We start from the raw sequence: 24,251 nt of genomic DNA, 5'->3' as shown, positions 1-24,251 counted from the left end.
CTGGGGCTGGTTTTGAAATGCCTTTTGGGATCTAATCCCGTTCTTTTTCTAAATGGCAGCAGTAATCACAGAGATAAATCTATTTAATTTGAAGGTCAGAGAGGAAATCATTCTATTTAAAAGAGCCCCATGGTAGAGTTCTGCTTTTCTAACCCCAATACAGAAATGATTTCTTTTATCTGAGAAATCAGAATCTGGCCTGGGCAACCAGGTGCAAGTGTCCTAGCACCACGAGTCTCTCATCTCCGCCTCCTTCTGAGCTACTGTTTTAGGACAATGAACGTGTCATTGCATATTGCCTCATGGCTAACTCCCCCAGCTGATTCTGTCAAGATTTTCCTGTCCAGAGGGGCATCTTTCTCTACCACTCCTTGAGTTCACTACCGTTATTTCTGTCAATAGGGGAAAAAAATAGCAACATACAAATACATTAATGTAAAACTATTTTTTCTTTATTGAAAATACATCTACAAAGTGATATTTCCAGGTCCACAGTGGGTACACACATCTGCAGAGCCTGTGATGGACCGGCGAAAGTATCACCCTAGAGGACTTGTTTCCGTAAGAAATGGTTAGTATAAAAAAAAATAATCACACGGGGTAAACAGCATTAATTTGACACGATTAAGGTTTGTTCTACTAGTGTCACAAAATGACTGCCACACAGATTAACCTCTGTAGTGTATTTCCCAAATAGAGTTTGTCATTAAATGATTACTCCACCATAGCCTAGTGTTAACCTTTATACGAATGGAATGCTCAAGATCTCTAAAAAAAATCTCTAACTGTAGACTGGGAGATTCAATTCTAAATGCTTGGTCTGTTAGCATAGTTATGTCCATTCATCACTTTCGGTCAGAAAGTCTGACACAGCTGGTGCTGTCAGGTGGCTCCCATTGGGGATCTTTGACTGGACAGTCCTAAGGGAGTAAAAGTAATGTCTTTTAAACCTGGGAGCTGCCTTGCCTGAAAGAAATTCCCTTGCTGTCTTTTCTTCCACCCTCAGTGGTGTTATTTTCATACTGATTCATCTGCCATTTTTTTCTTTTTCTTTTTTTTTCTCTTTATTTGTGTGGGGATACAAATAAGCAAACTCCACTCTAGATGAGACTTTTGAAAGATTTGTCAAGAGACATCTCTATACAAAGAAGTATTTTGTTTTGTCATCCTAAGAAGTTCTGGTTAAAATAGTAAAAACAAAACAAACAAAAAACAACAACAAATTTTTTTTTTTTCAGAAATGAGACCATCCACCCAGCTTATGGATCTGTCCCAGAGATATCGTTGGTTGGACTGTGAGATAAGAAATAAGTGATGTCCTATGTTGTTTCTTGGGGACTGATTAGGAACTGAAGACAAAGTGTTTAGGCTAACAGAAAAAGGTGGAAATGTAGCTCTCCATTTTAGTCCTTAAAGAAAACCAACTTTTTGTGATCTTAAAAAGAATCCTCGTTCTGTAATGTTAGCTATACTTTATTTTTTTTTCTCCACTCTTTAGCAAGACCATGAACACTCTTTCTAGTTGCTAGTCTTCTCTTTATTTCCTAAACATCTAATTGTCAGTTGAAGAGGTGGTGGGAGGCTTTCTTCCCTTGGGTTCGGAGTGCTTCTGGTATTGGAAAACAAAACAAAACAGAGCAATAGGCCAAAGGGATGGCCTCCTGAGATGGCCTTCCGACTGTCTACTTATATAGCAAACATTCTGGGCCCAGAACCTAGTGAGCCACACACAGCCTGCCCCTAGAGAGAAATGTCCACTCCCATGAAGTGTCCTGTCTGAGAGCCTCATGTTATACAGGGGCAGGGTCCTTCCTGGTGTCACAGAAGTCTGGGCTAGACAGGCTTATCGTATCTAGGTGTCACTCATTTTCTGGATGAGAACACTGAGACCAAGGGATGAGACAAGGCTCACTCTGGGAGCCTCACTCTCTGTTCCCCCCCACAGCTGCGCTGTGTGCATGTGGGCATTGCCCTGATGCTGTTAAAGCCAGGACTAGAAGAAAGGGGAAACCTCTCAGACACCCAACGGGTAACTGGTAATTACTCATCAAGTTGTTATGTTTTCAGAGTAAAACTCACTTGTGTTCTGAAGGATATTTACATTTTGAAAGTTGATTTTAAAACTTTTTTTTTTTTTTTGTAGCCTATCATTTGCTTAATGCTTTTACTTACAAAACAATTGCGCGGGATCGTTTGCCATCTACATTTGTAATATGGACACTGTGTTCGATTGTAGTAACTTACTTGGTAAGAATAATATGAAATGATTTAAGAATTTCAAATGTGGGCTAAAACCAATACGTTTCAGCTGCTGCAGAGCCCTCCTTTGTTTTTGGACATTTTCCAATCCTATCAGAGTAGGGAGGAAAGAGGAGCTCACTGGGCGAGTGAGCTCAGGGAGATGGATACATTGTAGAACAGTTTCCAAGCACTTCTGTGTCAGTCTACATCTTGGTTTCACTGTCTGCCACCGGTTTCTCCGGTTCATTGTCCTGGGCAATCAGCTGATACGGCTTTTTCATTTCATTCTCTTCAATCACGGAGTTCCCCATTTCAACATCTTGGTTCTTCAGTTCATGTCGGGACAAATGCTCAACAATTCCTGCTCCGAGGGAGTCACCCAGCACATTGGTGGTGGTTCGGAGGCGGTCCCTGCAGGTGAGGCAGGAAGGAAGGAAAAGAGAGGGTCCCATGAAAACCACCAGGTCCCAGCTTCTATTGTGAATTGGCTGGAGAAGGCTTTAGAAGTATCTTTTAAGTTTTGGGTAGTGTACCCCTTCAATAGAACCATTTCAGACTTGGACACACAATGCCTACAACTAATCACAAGGAGGTGATTAGTTTCCAGCTATTTAGTCTGGCTATAAACAGAAGGTGAACAGTGAGGACTGTTCTCTCTCTCTCTCTCTCTCTCTCTCTCTCTCTCTCTCTCTCTCTCTCTCTCTCTATCTCTTTCTCTATGTATGTGTGTCTGTGTGTCGTGTGGAAGCCAATAGTGTGGTCTTTAAATTATTCCCCACCTTATCACCTTATTTTTTGAAATAAGGTGTCTCACTAAACCTGGAGATTTAGCTAGATTGGCTTGTTAGCCATTCCCCATAGTCCTCTTGTTTCTGCCTTTCCAGGGCCAACACTGAAGATGTATATGCCATTGTGTCCCGCTTCTTCTTGTACTGAGGATGGAAACTCAAGCCCTCAAGCACACAGCAAGCAATCGTACTAGCTGGATCATTTCCCCAGTTCTCTTCCTGGGTCTATTTAACATTTTCTCTTTCTTTCATTCACCTTCCATTATACTAACGGTTCTCAAAGCATGGTACAGAGAGTCTCCTTGGAGAAACATCCCGGGATAAAAACATTTTTTAATACTAATACTATGGACTCATTTGATCTCTTTACTCTTATTTACTCAGGAATTTGTGGTATTGCATAGACTCCATGATATATTACATCATAGCACACTGGATGCAGGAGGAGCTGGGATATTTGGAGCTGTCTGATGTTAACCAAGACATTTTGGAGACTCACAAAATGTACTCCAGCAACATTCTTTCACTAACCTTTTTGTTTAGAAGTGATTATGTTTCATAAAAATTGTTATTTATGTCAATATATAATGAACCATCATTCTAACTTAAAAATAAATAGAAAAAAAATGTCAGGCATTGCGGCACACCCCTCTAATCCCAGCACTTGGGAGGCAGAGGCAGGCGGATCTCTGTGAGTTACCGGGTTGAGCTCAAAAACAGCCAGGGATACACCCCAAAAAGAAAAAAAAATCTTGAGAGTAGAAGCTTGCATTCTTCCAAAGTACTTTTTGTTTTTGTTGAGATAAGTTTTCATTTGGCCCAGGCTGCCTTTGAACTCCTTATGTGGCTGAGGAGGATAGCCTTGAACTCTATTTCCCAGGGGCTGAGATTACAGGATTGAAAAATCCTCCCTCCTCCCTCCTCTCTCAGTTTATGTGGTGCTAGGGAAGGAACCCAGAACCTCGTGAACACCAGGCAAGCACTTAGCAAGGGGAGCGCCATCCCCAGGCCCAAAGTGTTTCTGTCAATTGATGCTTTGGAGCCAGACCATAGGCTTAGTCCTTACCTGTCATTGAACTTAATCCCTGTAATGTCAGCAGAAGGCAGAGAACATGGGCATTTCCGCTTTTAGGGAGGTGGAAACTAGAGTGGTTAGGTAGGCTGACTAGTGAGTGTCACAGGCCCAGAGCTGATCCAAGTGACCTGGATGAGCGCTGTTCCCTAGCCTTGGAGCACACTGCTGGACTCTTCCTAGCTCTAGTGACGTCATCACACGTGGACTCCGGCATCTAACATGTTCTCCTAGGTCCTCTCTTTGACCATCCCTTAAACAATTTTTTTCCCCAGTAGAAGGGAATTTATGAGAGACAAAGGACAGACAATGTCCCTGGAAGGGTGAGGAAAGAAGGCTTAAAGACATGGTGGGATCTGAGGATGAGGAGAGTAAATTTCTTGGGAGTTTCCTCAGAGCCTCTAATCAATTTCACTTGCTAATAAGAGCTCACTTCCCACTGTTTGCCCAGCTACTCCTCATCTCATGGGTCTCAGACATAAACATCTGCCCTGCATTATCTCACTGTAATGGGAAGCACAGGGAGGAAGGGCCTGAGCTGGCACATGGGGTCTGCAGCTGAGCCTGGCTGACTTATGTCAGCTTTGCAGACACTAGGTCTTTATGGAGTAGGAGGGAGAGCAGCCAGATGTGCCCTGTCCACCCGCTGGCTGAGAGTGGGGGAGTTAGGCTGAGACTCTAAGTAAGGACTGGGGGTCTGGTGATAAGGATGATCCCATTACAAGCCAGTGTGTCTTCTCAGTTCTTCTGCAGTCCCACTAGGCTGATATCATTCTAGAACTGTGGTGGTGCTAGAGGGGCTAGGGATTGTGGGTAAAATATGTATGTCAGCACACAGTCCCCTCAAATACTCACAGAAACCAGTCCACTGCAATGATGAGTGTGATGTCATCCGTGGGCAGGCCCACAGATGTCAGCACGATGACCATGGTGACCAGACCGGCCTGAGGAATCCCGGCTGCCCCGATACTTGCGGCCGTGGCTGTGATACTGTTGACAGAGGAGCAAAACCGAAAAGTTTACAAATGTCTCCTAGTAGAGAGTACCTTGCAAGACTCGTGCTCTCACACTTGAGTGGAGGACCTGCCTGAGGAGGATGGGAATAAATACATAAACATAAATACATAAAGAAACAATTAACTGAATTAATGGTCAGACTGATTAAAATTGATCGTGCACTTTTTTTTTTATTATGCATCGGCTAATACGGTGAGCATGCTTTGCCTCATTTGATGGTCTCAATGGTGTGGTGGCCCACAGTGGAGTAGACTTTATCCTGTGACCATTTTGTAAGTGAAGAAACTGGTGGCTACATTCTTTTCTATGTCCTTAAAATCATTTTGTGAGTTACAGAGAGCAACAGAAAGGGGTGGGTGACTCTGTGGTAGAGCATGTGCCTACCACTCCTGAGGTCCTAGATTCACCCTGGCACTGCAATGGAACTTAGAGGTGACCTTGAGCTTCAAAGAGCCATAGAGTTATAGTGACAACTCATTTCTGATAATTGCCTTATTCAAGAGACTGAATTTCTATGATTGATGTGGCCACAAAAGTAAGTTTATTAATTCAAAAAGCAGAATGATTTATGAACAGAATCCTGTAGTGTTATAATTGTGTGTGTGTGTTTGTGTGTGTGTGTGTGTGTGTGTGTGTGTGTTTGTGTGGTCAGTATGGACCCAGTTTGTCTGTATGTTAAGTGTCTAAGACTTCTTTGATAGGGTGATGTTTGGAGTGTGAAAATGTCTCCGCAGGAATAATAAAGCATTGGCAAGACTACAGCAATATTAATAAAGCAATGAGTCTGTGGGTAAAACACTTATGATTCTTCATAGTCCTTCCATGCTATGGCACTAGAATGGCTAGTTGGTATGGCCACCTGGAATGGGAACTACATTTCCCAGCCTCCTTTGGGGTACAGACTAAATTCTGGCAATGAAGCACAGATGGAAGTGACTGGCCAACCTCTGACTTCTCCTCTTCCCATTGTCAAAAACTTGGCCATGTTGAAAAGCCACCACAAATCGTCTGGGTGAAGGGGATACCTAAAAACCTTGCAACTATGGCCTTTGTTCCTTACAATGTGGAACACCAAGCAGCCTTGAAAGCTTTATGGAGCAAACCTTAAAGGGAGTGTATTTGTATCTTGTTTAGGTCTTGTTCAGGTCACTGATACCATTTTCATTATTAGCCCACACTCAGCTGTCTTAACTTAGGGCTCTTTAGCCAGTATGTCAAGATGCATGTGAGAATAGGTTATACTAGGCCAAGACACTGCTCTCCAGCCTCCAGTGTGGTTAGAGTGGGCCTCCTGATCCCCAGTCAGCCCAGGATCCCTGGCCATGGTAGCCCAACCTCATCATTGTATGTTAATGTTTACTACAGCTATTACCCTTCCTAACGGCTTATACGCATACAGGAAACCATTTCTAGATAAAAATCAGGAGTATATGGGGTGAGCGGCAGAGATTAAAAGAGATCACAAGACATACTTTCAGGTATAAAAATTGATATTTGGTCTTTATCTGAGGAACAAGAAAACTGTAAAGGACATTGGGGAGGGGCAGTTAGGGGAAGTCCGAAGGTAGACGGCTACTCTGGGAGGACTTTCGAGATTCCATTACTGTGGGTACATAGAAGAATATCCTTATTCTTAGGAGATGAATGCTGAATGCAGTAAGCGAAATATGACAGGAATAAGAAAAAACAGAAAGAGGAAAGGGGAAAGGAGGAGAGGGGGAGGGAGAGACGGAAGGAGAAAGAAGGAGGGGGTAAAAGAGGGAAAGCACAAAATGGCAAGATATTGATTTCTAGATCTCAGTAGAGGATATTGTAATATTGTTTTAACATTTCTATGGCTAAGGTAACTGTCCTAACAAACAGCTTCACAAACAAAAGCCTGACTTCTAATGATGTTAATATTAGCTAAACCAAGCTCACAGGAATAAAGGGCACAGGTGATCTGGACTAGGCGTCTTAAAGCCTCCGGTTCATTGCCTTGGTCTTTCTGACTCACCACGCCTACTCCGGTAATAAGAAGGGGCAAAGGGTTAGATCTGTGTGCATGCATGGACCATCTTTGCGGACTACAAGGAAAGCTGCTAAGAATGATAGCTTCTTATGCAGGATGAAACTAGGAGATTTGAGAAAAGCACAAATAGGAAAATTACTTTTCATTGGCTATCTTAAATATTGGTTAAATGATTCTCCATGAAATTGAGTTCTCAGCCTTACTTGTAAGATCTGTTATTCACCTTATACTACCTACAAATTAACCCAGGAGAATAAGTCAATTTAGTTTTCAAGTGTATTTTCATTTTTCAATATTGCCTACAAACAGTTGAAAGCTTTCAAAATTGCAGTATAACTGAATGTTTTTTAAAATGGAATTAACTATACTATATATCTTGTAGGTATTTTTAAAAATGAGCTAGATGCATTTGTAAGTTCTGATTTGATAAATAAACCAATCAAGGAGCACATGGTGTGTGTGGTATGGTTAATTACTAAAAAGAAGTGCGTACATATCCTTGCATTGGGAAAAGTCTTTGGGAATCAGTCATGGACAATGGTTACCTACTAAAAGATTTAGAGTGATGAGGTAACAGGCAAATCATACTTTCCAAGTCATACACTTCTGTATTATTTGAATGAATATTCACACCTGAAGTTTAAAAGCCACGAAATACAATGGCTCCTTCTAACTCCAACCTCCTATTCATGTGTGGTCCCTTCCCAATCTTCACCCAACCGGCTCACGCTCTCCTCCGTTAAAACCGTTCTGTAGAAAATTTCTATTCATCAATAGAAATCTCCCCTTGTACCTTATTGTTATAATCTGTCCAAAGTTCAGGTCAAAGTTGTTCACTTGAGCGATGAAAATGGCGGCCAAAGCCTCATAGAGGGCGGTCCCATCCATGTTAATGGTGGCCCCCACGGGGAGCACAAATCTGGTGATACGTTTGTCCACACCATTGTTCTCTTCCAGGCACTTGAAAGTGATGGGTAGGGTGGCAGAACTGAGGGTAGCAAAAGAGGGCTTGTCAGCTGAGGTCCCCCCACCCCCAGGAGTTCTGTGTTTTGTCTTTGCTCTTCTGCACAGGCATTTCCTTCCCCTCTCCTGTCCTGACTAGGTCAGCATTGTCTAAAGTGCTAGGGGGTTAGGGGTAGTGCGGTGCCCTCACAGGGGCACTTGGGCACTAGTCTGTGCCTGGATTCCTCCGAGGCATTACTTAGGATGATTCCCATATCATAGATACCTGCCCCACATTGTTTTCTCCTCCCTTTTTGTCAGGCAGATGTCACTGGAAGACAGGAAGCCTGTGGTTTGGAAAGGGCTTTCCTTTTCCCTTTGCCTCTAAAAGGATTTACAGATAGCTGTTTCCGGGTCCCAAGGAGGTACAATTCGATCAGTATTAGAGGTGAAAAAGCCAATTCAGTATTCCTGAAATTTAAAACCCCAAACAAAATGCCTCTCCTTACTCCCAACCCTCAGGCTCAGATCCAAGGTAAAGGATTAGACTCGAGCTTTTAGAGGAATAAAGCCATGAGTATACACACATACCTTGAAGAGGTCCCAAGGGCTGTGATGAGCGCTTGCAGCAACCCTCCAATGAAAACCCAGGGGTTCTTCCGGGTTACCAGGAAGTAGAGGAGAGGCAGGACGATGACCGCATGAATGAGGAGGCCGACAATGACTGTCACTGTGTACATGGCGAGCTGCCCCCCAATCACACCCATGTCTTCCATCTCAACAATCTTCCCTGCGATCAGGAAGAGGATACCCAGAGGTGCATACCTACGGCAGAGCAACGCATGCTCAGTTGGGAGTTTGGTTTCCTATAGCTTGTTGCGCGTAAATTACCAAGTAGCAGAGAAAAAGGAATAAAACAAAACAAAATGGGAAAGACAGGGGATTTCCAAGCTAAGATGTGTAGAAACTACAGATGTCATTCTTTTCTATTTAAAAATACAAAATTCCCCAGATATTTCTATATTGGGCCTTCCTTTTACTCTGAATTGCTCTAGGATACCCCCACCTTATCCCTACTGGCCTCAGACCTTAGGAAGGAGAATAATTTTGCTCCTCACCTCCATTTTCCCAGACACAGTTAGATCCCTGTTTGGGTCTTCAGATGCCTGCAATTCCCATTCCCTCTTGACTACGGCTAAGTACTGGGAACAAGCCACTATACCAATATCACGCTTTTCAGAACATTTCTCACACCACAGCCTGCTTCCTAAGCTAAAGCAGGCAACATGCTATGGCATGCCATGCCTTGTGATGCCAGGGTGTTAGACGCACACTTAACTGTCTTACTCTGCGACAGTGGTTCATCAGAAAGCACAGATATTTATATTACGACCCATAACAGTAGCAACCAAAATAATTTTATGATTGGTGGTTACCTCAACAAGAGGAACCATATTGAAGGGTGGCAAAGTTAGGAAAGTTGAGAACCACTTGCTGTAGGGCCACTTTTATTGCTTTCTTCCGTAGCTATGTTCCGCTTAAAATATCACTCATTAATTTTCTTCAAGTAACTTTTCATACTTACGTAAATTTCCTTTCACAGGAAATTTTATGTTACTATGTAAACTAAATACTAGTACCTCCTGCCATAAATAGAAGGCCATAAAATAAAGCCAGAGCTATTAAAATTAATAAAGTGTATGGATGTACAACTACAGTCAGGTTTTAGGCATTTGAATTAAGTAATTATCCACAGGCTGTTACTCACAGTCCCTGCAAGAATGGGCAACTGACCCCAAGATGACTCATAATGAACTAGCCCTACTTGCTCAAAGGCCGACTTTCAACTGCCTTTGTGTGATGTGTGCACTAAGCTACAACAAAACACACTGCCAAAGACAGAAGCCAATCACCCTTGAGGAGGAGGGTCTGCTGGGAAGTGCGGGGGACTTGCCGCAACTCGGAGAAATACAACCCTCCTTTCAAAAGTCCTTTAAAAATGCAGGCCAGGAAATCACAGAAGTACCTGTTCTCAGAAATGTCATAATTCAATGTTGAGTGGGTAGGCAAATGTATGGCTGGAAGAGCCGCGTGTGAGCTTCATTCAGTGGCCTTGAATGGGCTCCTTTCATAGAAGAGGTGAAAGGTGGAGGGATTTTAATAATATGAAGATAAATGTCCACTTTCAGCCCGGCCAGGATTTCAAAGGAGCTTTCCATTTGAAGGCTCCTGTGGGGACCACATTCTGACCTGTCTTTGTGCCAAGTTCATATTCGTCTTGTGCAAACTCCGAAAAGATGTGGATTTCTATGGGCTTTGTGGGCATTAGAGACAAAAGATATTTTTAATCATGTTGGTGAGTGAACGCTTTTCTTAGCGATTGATGCCTTCCTGCCCCGGGTGCCAAGAAGGAGCCTAGATATTAAAAATGAAGAATGAAAGAAAAGCAGCTCCCACACTAGGCCTGAGCCAAGCAAGGCTGGCTCTCTCTCTCTCTCTCTTTCTCTCTCTCTCTCTCTCTCTCTCTCTCTCTCTCTCTCTCTCTCTCTCTCTCTCTCAGCTGGGGAGAGTTTATTTTCCAAAGTGAATGCCCCCTTTACCCTTTGGATTTAGTCTTTTCTTTTGTCTCCTGCCCTGAATCTTTTTAAGGGAAGTTTTGTCATAAGTTGTGGCTTAGCTGTCCATGATACTTCCTTTGAGTGTTCCTGGATGCTACTACAGCTCTGACACATATGCTCTTTCTTAGGGTTCAAACAGAAGGGAAAATTCATCCCCCCACCCCTACCCCAATGAGCCGGGGCCTATGTTGACTTTTTCTCCTACTGGGAATATTCTTTTTGTATAACAGGATGTACCCAGTCATCCTGAACTGAGCAGAAAGAGTCACCTCAAGCCTTTCTGTACCACCCAGGGCAGATGGCATGCCTTCTCTCTCTCTTTTCACCACACTTATCAGGAATATGACACATATTTGCTTATTCTTTCTTTGTTTCCTTTAGAAGCGTATGAGATGTAGAGTACCCTCTCTGCTCTCTGCTGCTGTGGTTAGTGCACTTGGTACTCTATGCTAATCATAGAGTAGATACTCAGGAGCTGTGTGAATAAATAACCAAGCACATGTAAGCGGGTGAATGGAGTATGGGAAGCTAACCTTTTCAAAACAAGGAAGGAAATTTAGGTTCAGGGCCTGTGCAGTGCCAGAAACACATTGACTTTCCTGTGGCTTCCACAGGAAGATTGCTGTTAAGTATCCATCTTGGTGGCATCGTTCTCAGGACAGAACAGACACGGAATGCAATAAGCCTCTCATACACAGCTAGGGAGCATACAGAAATACACACCACATTATCACCGCTACCAGTCTCATGATAGCTTCGTTAAGAGAATCAAAGAACTCTCTCAGCGCTTGCCCCTGCTCCTTCATGTTTCCGATCACAAAGCCGAAGCACATGGAGAAGACAACTAGACCCAGGGCATTGACCCCATTCACAGATCCGGGAACAGGCACCATCTCCTCCCGGATCCGGGTCAGAGTCTCCATGGCCTCCGACACGTTGTTGATCACGGCGCCCAAAAGCGTTTCATTGGACTGGATGGGCACTTTGAAGCTTCTCTTCTCGTAGCTGGTTTTAAACTTAAAAAAAATAAGAAGCATAATAGGAATTCAGTGATTGTTAAACTCTCTTGCTGTCCAAATTTTCTATCCCAATATTACATTATTTTGTATTTCAAAGGGTAGTGTTATAGACAGTGTCTATATATCTACCCACCTATGTATGGTTTATCTAATTTGTGCCAAATCCCTGTTTCTCAACACTGACACAAACCATTGAAATACACATGAATCACAACACACACACACACACACACACACACTTGAATTGAGTACATAACACATTACAATAAAGAGGGGACATCTGTGTAAAGACCTTAGACTCAACATACACACACGTCTCTGCTTTCCCTTGAACTCTTGGTAGAATGACTATAATGAGATTTTTCAAAGAGCCCAAACTCAAATACCCTCAGATCCTCTTGCCTTCTATGGACATCCTGCAGTGGGACCACCTTTCATTTGATAGCCCACAGCTACGTAACAGGATAGACACTGACGTTACCTCACAGGGTTGTGGCAAGGACCACATTAAGCACCACAAGGGACATCATTATGTAAAATGTAAATATATAACGTTATATATGTAAACATATAACGTTAATGTGGACTAGCGGTGTTCAGTGACAACGGCCTTTGGGATTAGACCTGGTTGGAAACTTCAGAGGATGGGCGGGAAGATCCTCGAGTCTTCAAGTCAGTCCTGATGTTATAGCTACCAATCCTTAATAGCTCCGTGGTAAGGATAACCTGTTTGCTCCAAGCCACTTAACTCCTAAGCTAACCCATGACCCCCTACCTCTCACCTTTGATCTCATGACTCCTGCATAGGCGATCCAGTCAGCCAGTGCTGAGAACTCGCAGTGAATAAAGTTAAGTCTACCCTCTTTGAGCTCCAGAAAAGTGAGATTCCCACCCTGGCCCTGATAGCATTGGTAGGAAAGCGTCATTGAGTAATGGTGTATGAACGCTGACTGGGTTAAGAGTCTAGAAGCCACGCATGGAGCGCTCGGCTATTTTTGTACCAAGAATGAGCAGGAGATTTTCTGGTCTGTTGGAAAACCACTGTCTCCAGACAAGGACATGGTCAGCTGTCAATACTGTGGTTATTTGAAAAACACATAAAATTCTAGTACAGTCAACTCTCAGTCTCTTCGCTCTTGGGTATTTGTGGATTCTGTGAATTCTCTGCGGTACATTTCAAGCCTGGTCATTTTGTCTAAACCCACCTACTCTTTACTGATGCACACAATTTAGAGCCTACTCAGAAACTGCAGCCTGATTTGCAGTCTAGTCTAAACCAAATAGGTCTTAGGGCAACACGTCTGCTTCCCCCTCACAGGGCTGCCAATGCATGCAAACTGCAGGCGAGTCTGTGAAGCTCAGCGCTTTTCTCATCTAACGGATTTAGAGATCAGCATTTTTCATGTCAGCCATTGCCAGCAAAGGAGCAGACAGACCCACAATGCTGGGATGCTGCATTGGATTGAAAGGGGTTTATTATTTATTGTTATTGTAGTTCTTGAATAAAGAAAGTTAGATTTTTCACCTGCCTGAGCATTTTTGACTTTTGTGGTCCTGGGAACTAAACTTAGCATCTTCCATGTGCTCTCTAAGCACTCTACACCTAGACTGTATCCACATCTCTCCTTTTATTTCATATGTATGTGTGTGTATTATTTAAATATTATTATATATATTTTATTCAAATACTATTTTATTTAAATTATTTTAATTATCTGAATTAATTAAATTAAATATACTTAACTAAAATTTCATTGCATTTATCTACTGGGGGTAGGGACACAGGCCATGGTGCCCATGTGGAGGTCAGAGGGGATTGGGAGAGTTTGTTCTCCCCTTCCAACATGTGGGGCCCAGAGGTTGACTTCAAGTTATCAAGCTTATTGGCAAGTACCTTTACCAGCTAAGCCATTTTGCCTGCCCTTTGTTTTATACTTTGAGATAATATCTCATTAAATGACCCCAGGTAGTCTTGAACTTACTCTGTAGTTCAGGCTAGCCCTGGAAATGTTATTCTCTTTCCCTTCCTTGTATTTTTTGTCTCTTTGTTTCTTTGTTTCTTTTTCTCCCTCGTTCTCTTCCTTTTTAAAAAGGAGTGTGTTTGAATCTTTCAATCTGCTTGTGCATTATCTTTTACAAATAGTCTAAAAATGTGTGTGTGTGTGTGTATGTGTGTGTGTGTGTGTGTGTGTGTGTGTGTGTGTAGGAGATGTTGTCTGACATATGTAAAACACAGTGCTTGTTGAGTTCAGTGTTTGTTTGTTTGGTTGGTTTTTGGTTTTTGAAGACAGGGTTTCTCTGTGTAGCCCTGGCTGTCCTGGAACTCACTCTGTAGACCAGGCTGGCCTCGAACTCATAAATCTGCCTGCCTCTGCCTCCCAAGTGCTAGGATTAAAGCTGTGTACCACCACCGCCCGGCTCAGGATTTGGTTTTATTTTGTATGTCCCAAACTGAACGGTTAGGTGATTTGATACCACATGGAGGAGTGTTTAGGAAGTAGAATTTAATTTGTTGTATGTTTTCCTTTTCATAGCTTGGGCAACAAAGCTTTACTAATCAAGGGGGTTAGAATGAACTATGTTTCCAAATGCTAGAAGATATTTGTGTCCACCATGTAGAGAGCCAAGAACTGCCTAGATGTGAGGCAGAAAGGGCTGGACCATAGCCTCCAGGTAGAATCTCTGGGTTGATTTCTGGGAGGCATCGTGGAGTGGTAGGAAGAGGTTGGAACATACAGATCTGAATTTGGGCTCTGCCACTGACTACTTGTGGGAACTTGTGCTCATTACGTAATCCCCCATTCTCGTAAATGAGCCGCCTCACGGGTGAAATAAAGACAGTGATACTCATCCCGTTCATGTGAGGACTAAATATAACACTGGTGTTGGCACACAGCAGGCATTCCATAAACAATGATGCCATCCCTTTCTGATACGGTGCATCTTTAGAATCCCTGAGGCTCCTCATAGGCTTCTAATAAGTAGGTCAATGATTTCTAAATCAAATCCAGAAATAGAATAGTCTAACTTTAAAGCAGGTCGTTAATGTATTTATTCATATTCGAATTGGCTTGCTTTGGTGCATTTTTGCATGGGAACATAAGGAGGGGAAGAAAGAGAGGGCCTCCCAATTAATCCACTTTAAAATAACCCAATAGACCCAATGTTGTCTGCAAGATGAATGTGCCTGGCAAGTAGGCCACCTTTAATACAAGCAAAGGACCACTGTCACCAAAGTTTCTCAGTTAATCCTGGTGCTTTCCATACTTCTCTGGTTGGCCAGAGAAGTATTTCTTACTGCAGAGAAATGAGAAGATAGGAGAGGAGGGCCCTACTGGTTTGCTACATCCAAGAAGAGTGTTCTGAGTGTGGGTATGTGCACGTGAATGCAGATGCCTGTAGAAGCCAGAGGTGTTAGATCTACTGGAGCTGAAGTTCCTGGGGGTTGTGAACCACTGGACACAGGCGCTGGGAACCTAGCTGGGGTCTTCTGGAAGAGCTGACAGAACTTTTTTTTTTTTTTTTTTTTTTTTTTCTTTACCATTGAGCCATCTTTCTAATTTCCCATGAAGAATTTAAAAGTTGACTTGGTAGCTGGACAGTATTTACCTGTTTAAAGCAAGCTTCTACCAGATTGGGAGGGAACATGTTCCTGCAAAGAAAACAGCAGTCATTCGCAAAGCTTTCCCAACAGAATGTTGTCCCTCAAATACTGTTATACTGTTTCACGTGTGTCTAAGGTAAGGAATGCATTGAATCAAGTAGCAAATGCAAAAACAGAAACTGTGACTTGAAGCTGGAGACGGTGGTGGTTCCTAGGTACGGTCCATGCAATTCATAGTTTTCCAGGGAAGCTTACACAGTAGTGAGAAATAAAAAGTCCATATACATATCCCATCAGCAACCTGGTTCAGTTTGATTGACAGCTTTCCCTCTGGTTGTAGTTAGAGCGCTGACCCTGAGGCCTGCTTCCCATAGCTGCAGCTCTTTCTGGGCTCCACTAATAGTTCCTTCCCGTGTCCCTTCACAGACAGGGTTGATGACAAAACAGATTCCTACTTGTCTCATGAGACCTTGAAGCCTCCCAGACTCTGTTTTAAAGACAGGGTCTTGCTAGGTAGCCTGGCTGAGGCAGGCCTCGAACTCATGATTTGCCTGCTATGGTCACCCAGTTCTGAGATTATAGTTTGCAACGCATGCTGACTTTCAAAGTTCCTCTTGAAGATGTTGTGCGAGTCTTGCTAGGTGCTGACTGATGCAAGGGCGAGTGTGGAGTGAATTCAGGAAAACGCCCAGCTCAAACTTGGGCTTCCATTGATGATCATCAACTTCATGGCAAGTGATAGATAAGACTCAATTGTAATCAATCTCTAGTTGTTTATAAAACACTACTGAAGAGCATCCTTCAATGTCTCACTACTAGCCTGCCTGCTACTTCCTTTGCAAATAGTATAAAAGAAGGAGCATTAGTCAGGAGTGGTCAGTTGAACACTGAAGTCCCTGCTGAGCCATGCTGTTGTTTGCAATGGACAACAACGATACAGACTACTCATTGTAAATTGGGAGTCTAAGGAACAGGTCACACTTTGCTAGAAACTGGCTTTACAGAGTAAGACTTGGGAAAAAAAAAACATTAAGAATTATTCAATTGGGGCTGGAGAGATGGCTCTGTGGTTAAAAGCACTGACTGCTTTCCAGAGGTCCTGAGTTCAATTCCTAGCAACCACATGGTGGCTCACAACCATCTGTAGTGGGATCTGATGCCCTCTTCGGGTGTGTTTGAAGACAGTGACAGTGCACACACATATACATAAAATAAAATAAATAAATATTTTAAAAAAAGAATTATCCAATTATTCCAGGGTGAAGTGCACAGTGGAGAGAACTTAGTGCCGAGGGTTTTGAAGCCTACAGCAGGGCTCTCCAGATCAGCCACTTCTTCTTCATCTCACATCATTTACGTGGGATCGGAAGACATCTACCCAATATCAGTTTCTGCTCGAAGAAAGGAGAGATGTGACTTCTATTTAAAGCCTGACGAGGCTGGTTCTGTCAAAGCACTCTGAACGTTTGGTTGGCTTCCCGAAATTTAAGAGGGATTGGGCTGTCAGAGTATACACCCTAGAGATGGTTTTCAAGGACATACCTGATCAAATCCAGGAAGGCATCTGCCGCAGTCACCTGCACGACTTTACCTTCTCTGTACATGTTTTCCTTTGTGCCCTTTCCGGGGTGGATGATGATGACAATGATTATGCCAATCACCACAGCAATGATGGTGGTGGTCATGTAATAGATTACGGCTCGCATCCCCATCTTCCCGGATGCCTTACTATCTAGGGCCGCCATTCCTGGGGAAGGCAAACAGAAGGTTTTCAGGAAGTCAGTCCAAGGGATTCTCCAGTGGAAGACAATGGGATCAGCACTTCCTCCTACCCTCGCTTTCCTCATCCCGCCCAGAAATACCTTCTGTGAGAGTCTGTCAGTGACTAGGTGATCACTCATGTTTACTCCAGGAGTTGATTTCATGTGGCTAAGTAACACCAGCTTCCCAAAAACTTGAGGTGCAATTGGTTTCTTCCCTCAATTATTTTTACTTGGGAAACCTACTATATGAGTAAGCAGTGTGCGTTTGTGTGAATAGGCATACAGAGTTTCTTAAACTTATTTCCCTCAGGATAGGCTAAGTTTACCTTGTGAAGAGTTACTATTTTATATGTGTTTCATGTAGTCTTCTGGGTACCTATCTCTTCTATAACATTTGGTTTCATTTCAAGCACTTGCCAATCTGTCATCAGTTTGAACTTCAGGTAAACATTTGGGTCCTAAAAGCTAAAGTTCTTATATTGCTTCTTTGCTCTTTTATTTGATCTCATTAATAAAGTTGAAATGATGATGATGATGGTGTGTGTGTGTGTGTGTGTGTGTGTGTGTGTGTGTGTAGTTCTCATTTTTGTATCTTGTCTTCTTTCCTGACACACAGGCCATTTCATGACAGGTTAAAAAATGGTTCTCCCTGTCTTCAAGACATATTCAGTGTCTAAACTCTAAGTGTTAATTGAGGTGAAAAAGGATGTTTGGTTTTTAAGGGCTCCCAGTGGTGTACGCTAATGGGATATACCTCAGGGTTTGTCAGTCTGTAAAACAGTGGGAAAGAAACCCTCAGCAGACTAACTCAGCCATAACAAGATGGCATCTCCTGTCTGCGCAGCTGTCTCTCCACTTCCTTCCTTTATCCTCTGAAATTCTACTACAATACTAAAATATAATTACTATATAATCTCATCTGATTGTTTTATTTACTGTTTTTTAATATTTATTTTTACTTATGTGCATGTGTACGTGTGTGTTTGTGTGTGTGTGTATAAATGCTCACAGATTCCAGAAGAGGGTATCAGATTCCCAGGACCTAGATTTACAGGCAGTTGTAAGCTGCCCAGTGTGGGTGGTGGGAATTGAACTTGGGTCCTCTGAAAGACCAGAAAGCATTCTTAAGTGCTGACCCATCTGTCTAGCCCCATGGCTAACTATTTAAGTTGTACCTTTATAAAGGTACTAAAAGATAACAGTATATTTCTTTTTTAGGTGATTTATTTTTTATTTTATGTGCATATATGTATAGCTGCATATTATGTCTATGTGAGGGTGGTGAACTCACTGGAGCCAGAGTTCTAGACCACTGTGAGCTGCTGGGAATTGAACCTGGGTCTTTTGGAAGAGCAGCCGATGCTCTTAACTACTGAGCCAACTCTCCAGACCCATTAATATATTTCAACAACAGATATCAGTGTCCATATTTATACAAACATATTTAGGATAAATACTGGAAAAAGTATTTATGATTTTTAAGTGATTAGATTTGCCTAAAAATGTTGATATAAAGGTATTGAAGGAGGGATTAAAGTTATGACTTTCAACTTATAATTCCAATCATATTCTAGTTATATCATTTATAATTTTCATAAGCACTTACTTAATAGCACCTAAAGTCCAAGATTTTAGTGACTAGCAAGTAGAATGGACTGGGGACTCAAACTTAGACGGTATGTAATTAAGTTTGGTAAACATGTTGCCCCGAGATGACCTACAGCAGCTCTCACAGAGGAGGCTGACTTGCTTCATTTAGTGTATGAACTTGACCTCTTATCTTCGAAACCCAGGGTTGGATCAGTATCCATTTACTGAGATGGCACCGCTCAGAGCTTCAACCAGTTACAATTGGGCTGATCTGTTCTCAGAGGAAGTGTTTCATCCCCATTGTCACTCTCAGGTCTGATTCATGAGCCAAAATATCTTGACTTGGCTGTGATTGCAATGATAGCTCCGTGAGGAGGCCCATGCTCTATCAGGATTGCCTGGCTTGACAGCACTGTGCTGTATCAGCCTTCTGGCTCTTTCCCTGTCTGCTTGGTGAGGGGTATAAGTGCAAGAGTTGCTATCTGGGCTGGGAGGTACCAGGCAGCAGGATTTTCTTCCTCCAGGAGGAGGCTTTCTTTTCCTTTGCCTCCTATCCTGTGGTCCTTCTCAGATGTCTTCTCTGATGCTTCTGCCCATGACTGTCAACCTATAACTATTTAGAGAGAACACTGGTGGTCAAGATAGCAACGGAATTTAAAGTTGCAGACAGAGGAGGAGGATTCCACACCCTTCCCCCACCCTGGCCAGAGGGAGAGGAATGTTATCATAGTACCCACAGTGAAGGGACAGAATCTTCAGGAAATGATTTATAGGGTTTTTTTTTTTTTAATGTTTTGAATGAAAACCAACATAAAAAATATCTTTTCATGCTTTCTGAAATCATGAAGACAACCATCTGCAGGCATTTTCTTAGCAATGAACACAAAATGAGCACCACACTTCTGAATATTGGCCCTTTAGTTCTGAAAGAAAATGAGCTGCTATTGTTTTAGCTAAAGAAGACGCTTTCACTAACCAATTCTCCAGGGAAGTCCTTCTCCTAAGGAGAGTCTGATGTTCCCACAGGACCACTTGCTCACTCCTATTCCTGGCGTACTCCAGCTTGTAAAACTAAAGACCCCATCAAGAACAAGGTCATGTGTTTGTTGTTGCCAGGAAACAGCAGGGTGAGGTGTACAAGTCGTTCCTCACACAATAGCCTGGAAACTAGCGGGACCCCAGAAACGATAGGAGAATTCTAGAAGACAAAACCTCGAGTGAGCAGGGATTGTTCTTCCTGTCCCACACCTGAACTCTGGTAACCATCCTCTCTCCCCAATGTGATGAAATATGAGAGACCAGGTTCTACAGCCGAGACTAAACACACATAAAGAGGGTCTGAGGCAAGGTTAAGGCGCTAAATCACTTTGTAGGAAGGGGGACTTTGGCAGGAATGTCCCAAGTGTTTAAAGAGGAAAAGTTTACCTAGATCCTTGTCATTTAGTTTAAAATAGAGGGGAGAAAAAGGTCATTGAGGCGGTGGGGAGATGGGAAGTCACTTGGGTGTGGGGTGTGTCACGGGAGCCGTATGCGTATTTGGCTTAATATGTCTGAAAAACACATTCCAGAGAGAGTTGTTAAGAGAGTGAGCTCATTGGTTTCTTTTTCCTCATTGACATCGCAAACATCTTTATTAAAAAAAAAGCCCCACTACCAGAATCCTGGAATCCAAAGAAATCCTCTATTGTGTTCTTGCTAAAGTACCCCCGGTAGCTCTTCCAGGCACAACACTATGCCTGTACATTTTGTATAATTTGAATTAACCTTTATGTTTATCCACGGGCCCATTCACAAAGTCCTAATGGTATATATTCACTTAACTCCGTGACAGGGCATAATGCAGATATCAGATCTCATCGATATTGTTTTGTAGGTAAAGAAACGAGAACCCAGAGAAGCAAGTAAGTTGCCCTATGTTTTGCAGCTAATAAACCTCAGTGACAAGATCAGAACCATGCTTCTGAAAGACCGTCTTCCCGTCTTACATCCTTTTGGGAGTTGCTCACATAACGCTTGCTTGTTACCCATGTTGACGTTTTCTAGTCTTCGTGTGTTGAGATGAGATCTATAGTCCTTGGCTTGAGGAGGATGCTACAATAGGGTTGTCATTATAGAAGGCCTCTGTTTCTCTACATGACTTAGATCTACCCAAGGACCAAGCTGAGTACTCCTTGTCACTGAGAGAAATAACTAGAGAGGTGATCCGGCAGTGCTAACCTCCCTCCACTCCTGGGACAGTAGCCCAGAGTAGGTGGGCCTGCTGTAATGGAGGGTGGAGGGTGATTGACTTTTCTGACTGTGAGCAGATTTTGCTTCTGAAGAAAAAAAAAATCTATTTATCAATAACCAATCATCATGCGAGTAACTATGTCTGAAAACCTTTGATATATTTAAGAGTTAAGTACTGAACAGAGAGAGATACAATAGGGCGGGTTCTAGAATATCAAAGATTTAAAAATTGCTACGAACGCCTGTGTGTCTGAGGTGGTAGTCACTTGGAGATATGAAGCAAACTTCTCGAAGCAAATATAGAATAACTGCTTTACTTATGAAGAAAGTCTTTTAGTAATCAGTTTATCTGGCAAACATGCACCAAAATTCATGAGATATTTTAGAGAGGGAAGAGAGAGAGAATTTCCTGCCTACTATGTGGAACTCTGAATTGTAAATTAAATTTTTTTGATATGATGCTCTCTATGACTTGGATAAATGAAATATGTCTTCAGTTAAAGGGGAATGTAAATAACGCCAAGCTCCCGATATTCCATCATTTTCATGGATTCCACTCTCCCATCTGCTAAAAAATGTATGCCTTTCAGATGCACATGCCTCAGTCTGCTTTCCCTCACAGTCCCTGTCTCTGGTTTTGGAACAAGAAATTCAAAGCAACCTTCTGTTTTGAATTGTCTTTCTGCGTAGCCTCATGATGCTTCCTTGTTCTACCAAGAGCTCTGGACCAGGCCCAGGAGGGGATAGAAAAGGGTGGCGGCAGATGCTGATTCAAGACAATCGCTCTGCTTCTGCTTCGGTGCTGCGTTTTTCAGATGTGCTCCTTGTCCACAATGCACTCTCAAACACTCATCTAATGAAAGCCGCCTGTTTCCAGCCCTCCTAGAATTACAAGATGGGCAAATTTACAGCAGAGAACTCAAGGATGAACACGTACCGTGATCATGGGAATACAAGGTTATGTGATTCCTAAAGACAAGAAAATTAAACTCTAAAGATATAGTTTATTTCCTATTTCTATCGTGGATAGAAAAATAAGTCCTGGTATGTTGAACAGCTACTTACTGCTGAGTGCTGGGCAAACAGTCACCTACAAAGGGGTTGGAACCAGGAGGCCCAAAGCTCATAAAGGACGTAGGGAGTGATCACCCAGCAAGTCATTTTAAATCCCTGACTACAACTATGCAAACATCTTTTGTATCACACTATTTTCTTCTGGCTCTTTATAGATTAGACAGTAAAGAAAATGCCAAGTTCTATGATTCTATTTACCTTCGAGGAAATCTTTAACAGACAGGTTTCAAATTAATGGTAAAGAATTCGTGTGTCATACTGGAACTGGTACTGTACAATCTAGCTGCTCAGAAGCTCAGGAATGCAAGTTCAAGGTCAGCCTGGGCATCTCAAATAGAAAGTCTAAGGCAAGCCAGAGCTGCAGCTGGGCCACATCTGTACATGCCTGTCTTAGTTTCTCTGCTTGCTAGTATATTCCATTCTTTCAGGTGGGTACACACGGTGTCTTAGTCAGGGTTTGTATTCCTGCACAAAACATCATGACCAAGAAATAGGTTGTGGAGGAAAGGGTTTATTCAGCTTATACTTCCACATTGCTGTTCATCACCAAAGGAAATCAAGACTGGAATTCAAGCAGGTCAGGAAGTAGGAGCTGATGCAGAGGCCATGGAGGGCTGTTACTGACTTGCTTCCCCTGCCTTGCTCAGCCTGTTTTAGAACTTAAGAACTTATAGAACTTAAGAGTACCAGTCCAGGGATGGCACCACCCACAATGGGCCCTCCCACCTATGATCACTAATAGAGAAAATGCCTTACAGCTGGATCTCATGGAGGCGTTTCCTCAAGGGAGGCTCCTTTCTCTGTGATAACTCCAGCTTGTGTCAAGTTGACACACAAAACCAGCCAGCACACATGGGTAATGGCTATTGTTCTATCTTTAAGACTTTGACAGAAAAGTGACTAAATTAATAAGCAAACAAACAAACAACAAAAGTAGACAGAGAAAGGTGAGTTCTAAAGAAGAGGCCCTTATTTCTCAGGTTTTGAAGTTGATTTAGTTGGTCATGACTTTTTTTTTGTTTGTTTGTTTAATCAACTAACAGAAGAAACTAGCACAGAAAATACTAGAATATATCACACGTGGTAAAGATGAGCAATATTTGCTGGAGTTGTCTTCAGCTTCCCAGACACAAATACGGATGTGCCAGCCATACTGTAGGATGAATTTGTCATCGAGGTTCAGATTTACAAGCACTGGTTATATCCCCACTCAGCTGACAGCAAGGCTTTAAAAAAAGGAACCATATACTGTGGTCTTCCCTTCACTGCCTGTGACTCTGGCCTGTTTCAGGGACCTAAGAACTAGTTTGTTTTCATGAGAAGAGGCCAAGGGAATAGGGTTTGGGTTTCCAGTGTCTGGTCAATTCATCTAAACAGAAATCTTATAGAAATTATGATAAGGGAAAGGTCTTCAGAAAAACTTCACTTCATGGAATTTTCTAGAAAGAATGTCATTTCTTCTGTGTGATGTATGCATGCATGTATGTGTGCATTTTTGTGTTCGTCTATGTATGCATGTGTGTGTTGGGGGGTGTTGCCGGTGTGTGGAGTCTAAAGGAGAGATTCAGGTGTCCTCATTTGTTGCTCTTTGACCTAATCCCTGAGACAGGGTCTCTCAAGGAACCTGGAGCTCGTGAGGTTTTTGGGCTACATTGGTGCCAGTAAGCCCAGTGATTTTCTTTGACCTCACCCTCATAGTGCTTAGGTTACAAATATATATAATTGTAGGGTTTTTCAATTAAAATTTTAATTTCTGTATAATATATTTTGATCATATTCTTTCCTTTTCCTAACTCCTTCCAGATCCTTTCCACCTACCCAACTTTACATTTATTTTCTGTCTCTCTCAGCAAAAACAACCCCCTGCAAATGAAAACTAACTTAAAAAAAAAAAAAAAACAAAACCAACAATACCAAAACAAGACAAAGTACCCAAGCACCTTTTGATTGTATCTAAGGTCCACTGCACGAGATGGACTCCTGAGAACATTAAAGTAGCCAAGAACCTGAGATGGGATAGGTCATAGGGGAAAACCTCCTACTGTTATCCTGGTGGGTAAGTATAGCAATGAGATGAGTCCTAACAACACATTGTTGTTACACCATAAACCAGTGCCTTGATCAACCCTCATCAGAGAAGCTTCTTCTTGCAGTAGATATGAATTAACACAGAGACTCACAGCTAGACAATGTGCAGGAATTTAAGAGTCTTCAGAGTACTCAGCCTCCTCCTCAGGGTTCAGGGGTTGATGTGAAAGAGAAGGCAGAAGAACCTTAGGACCC

General features: G+C 42.5%; 1 protein-coding gene across 2 annotated transcripts in view; it reads right to left on the bottom strand.

Moving 5' to 3' along the window:
* Positions 1 to 430: 430 nt before the first annotated feature.
* Positions 431 to 24,251, bottom strand: part of Slc1a3 (solute carrier family 1 member 3) — a 73,518-nt gene continuing 49,697 nt past the window's right edge. For both annotated transcript variants that reach the window (XM_034523395.2, XM_076916115.1), the window contains 7 exons: positions 16,855 to 17,059; positions 15,318 to 15,360; positions 11,413 to 11,705; positions 8,663 to 8,896; positions 7,923 to 8,117; positions 4,957 to 5,091; positions 431 to 2,652 (listed from right to left, as the gene is read on the bottom strand). In XM_034523395.2, coding sequence (XP_034379286.1) covers positions 2,445 to 2,652; positions 4,957 to 5,091; positions 7,923 to 8,117; positions 8,663 to 8,896; positions 11,413 to 11,705; positions 15,318 to 15,360; positions 16,855 to 17,059 — 1,313 coding nt within the window. In that variant the 3' untranslated portion in view covers positions 431 to 2,444. The remainder of the gene's footprint in view (positions 2,653 to 4,956; positions 5,092 to 7,922; positions 8,118 to 8,662; positions 8,897 to 11,412; positions 11,706 to 15,317; positions 15,361 to 16,854; positions 17,060 to 24,251) is intronic.

The sequence above is a fragment of the Arvicanthis niloticus genome, chromosome 19 (assembly GCF_011762505.2).
Source record: "Arvicanthis niloticus isolate mArvNil1 chromosome 19, mArvNil1.pat.X, whole genome shotgun sequence".
NCBI lineage: Eukaryota > Metazoa > Chordata > Mammalia > Rodentia > Muridae > Arvicanthis > Arvicanthis niloticus.
This window is presented reverse-complemented; position numbering and strand designations above follow the sequence as displayed.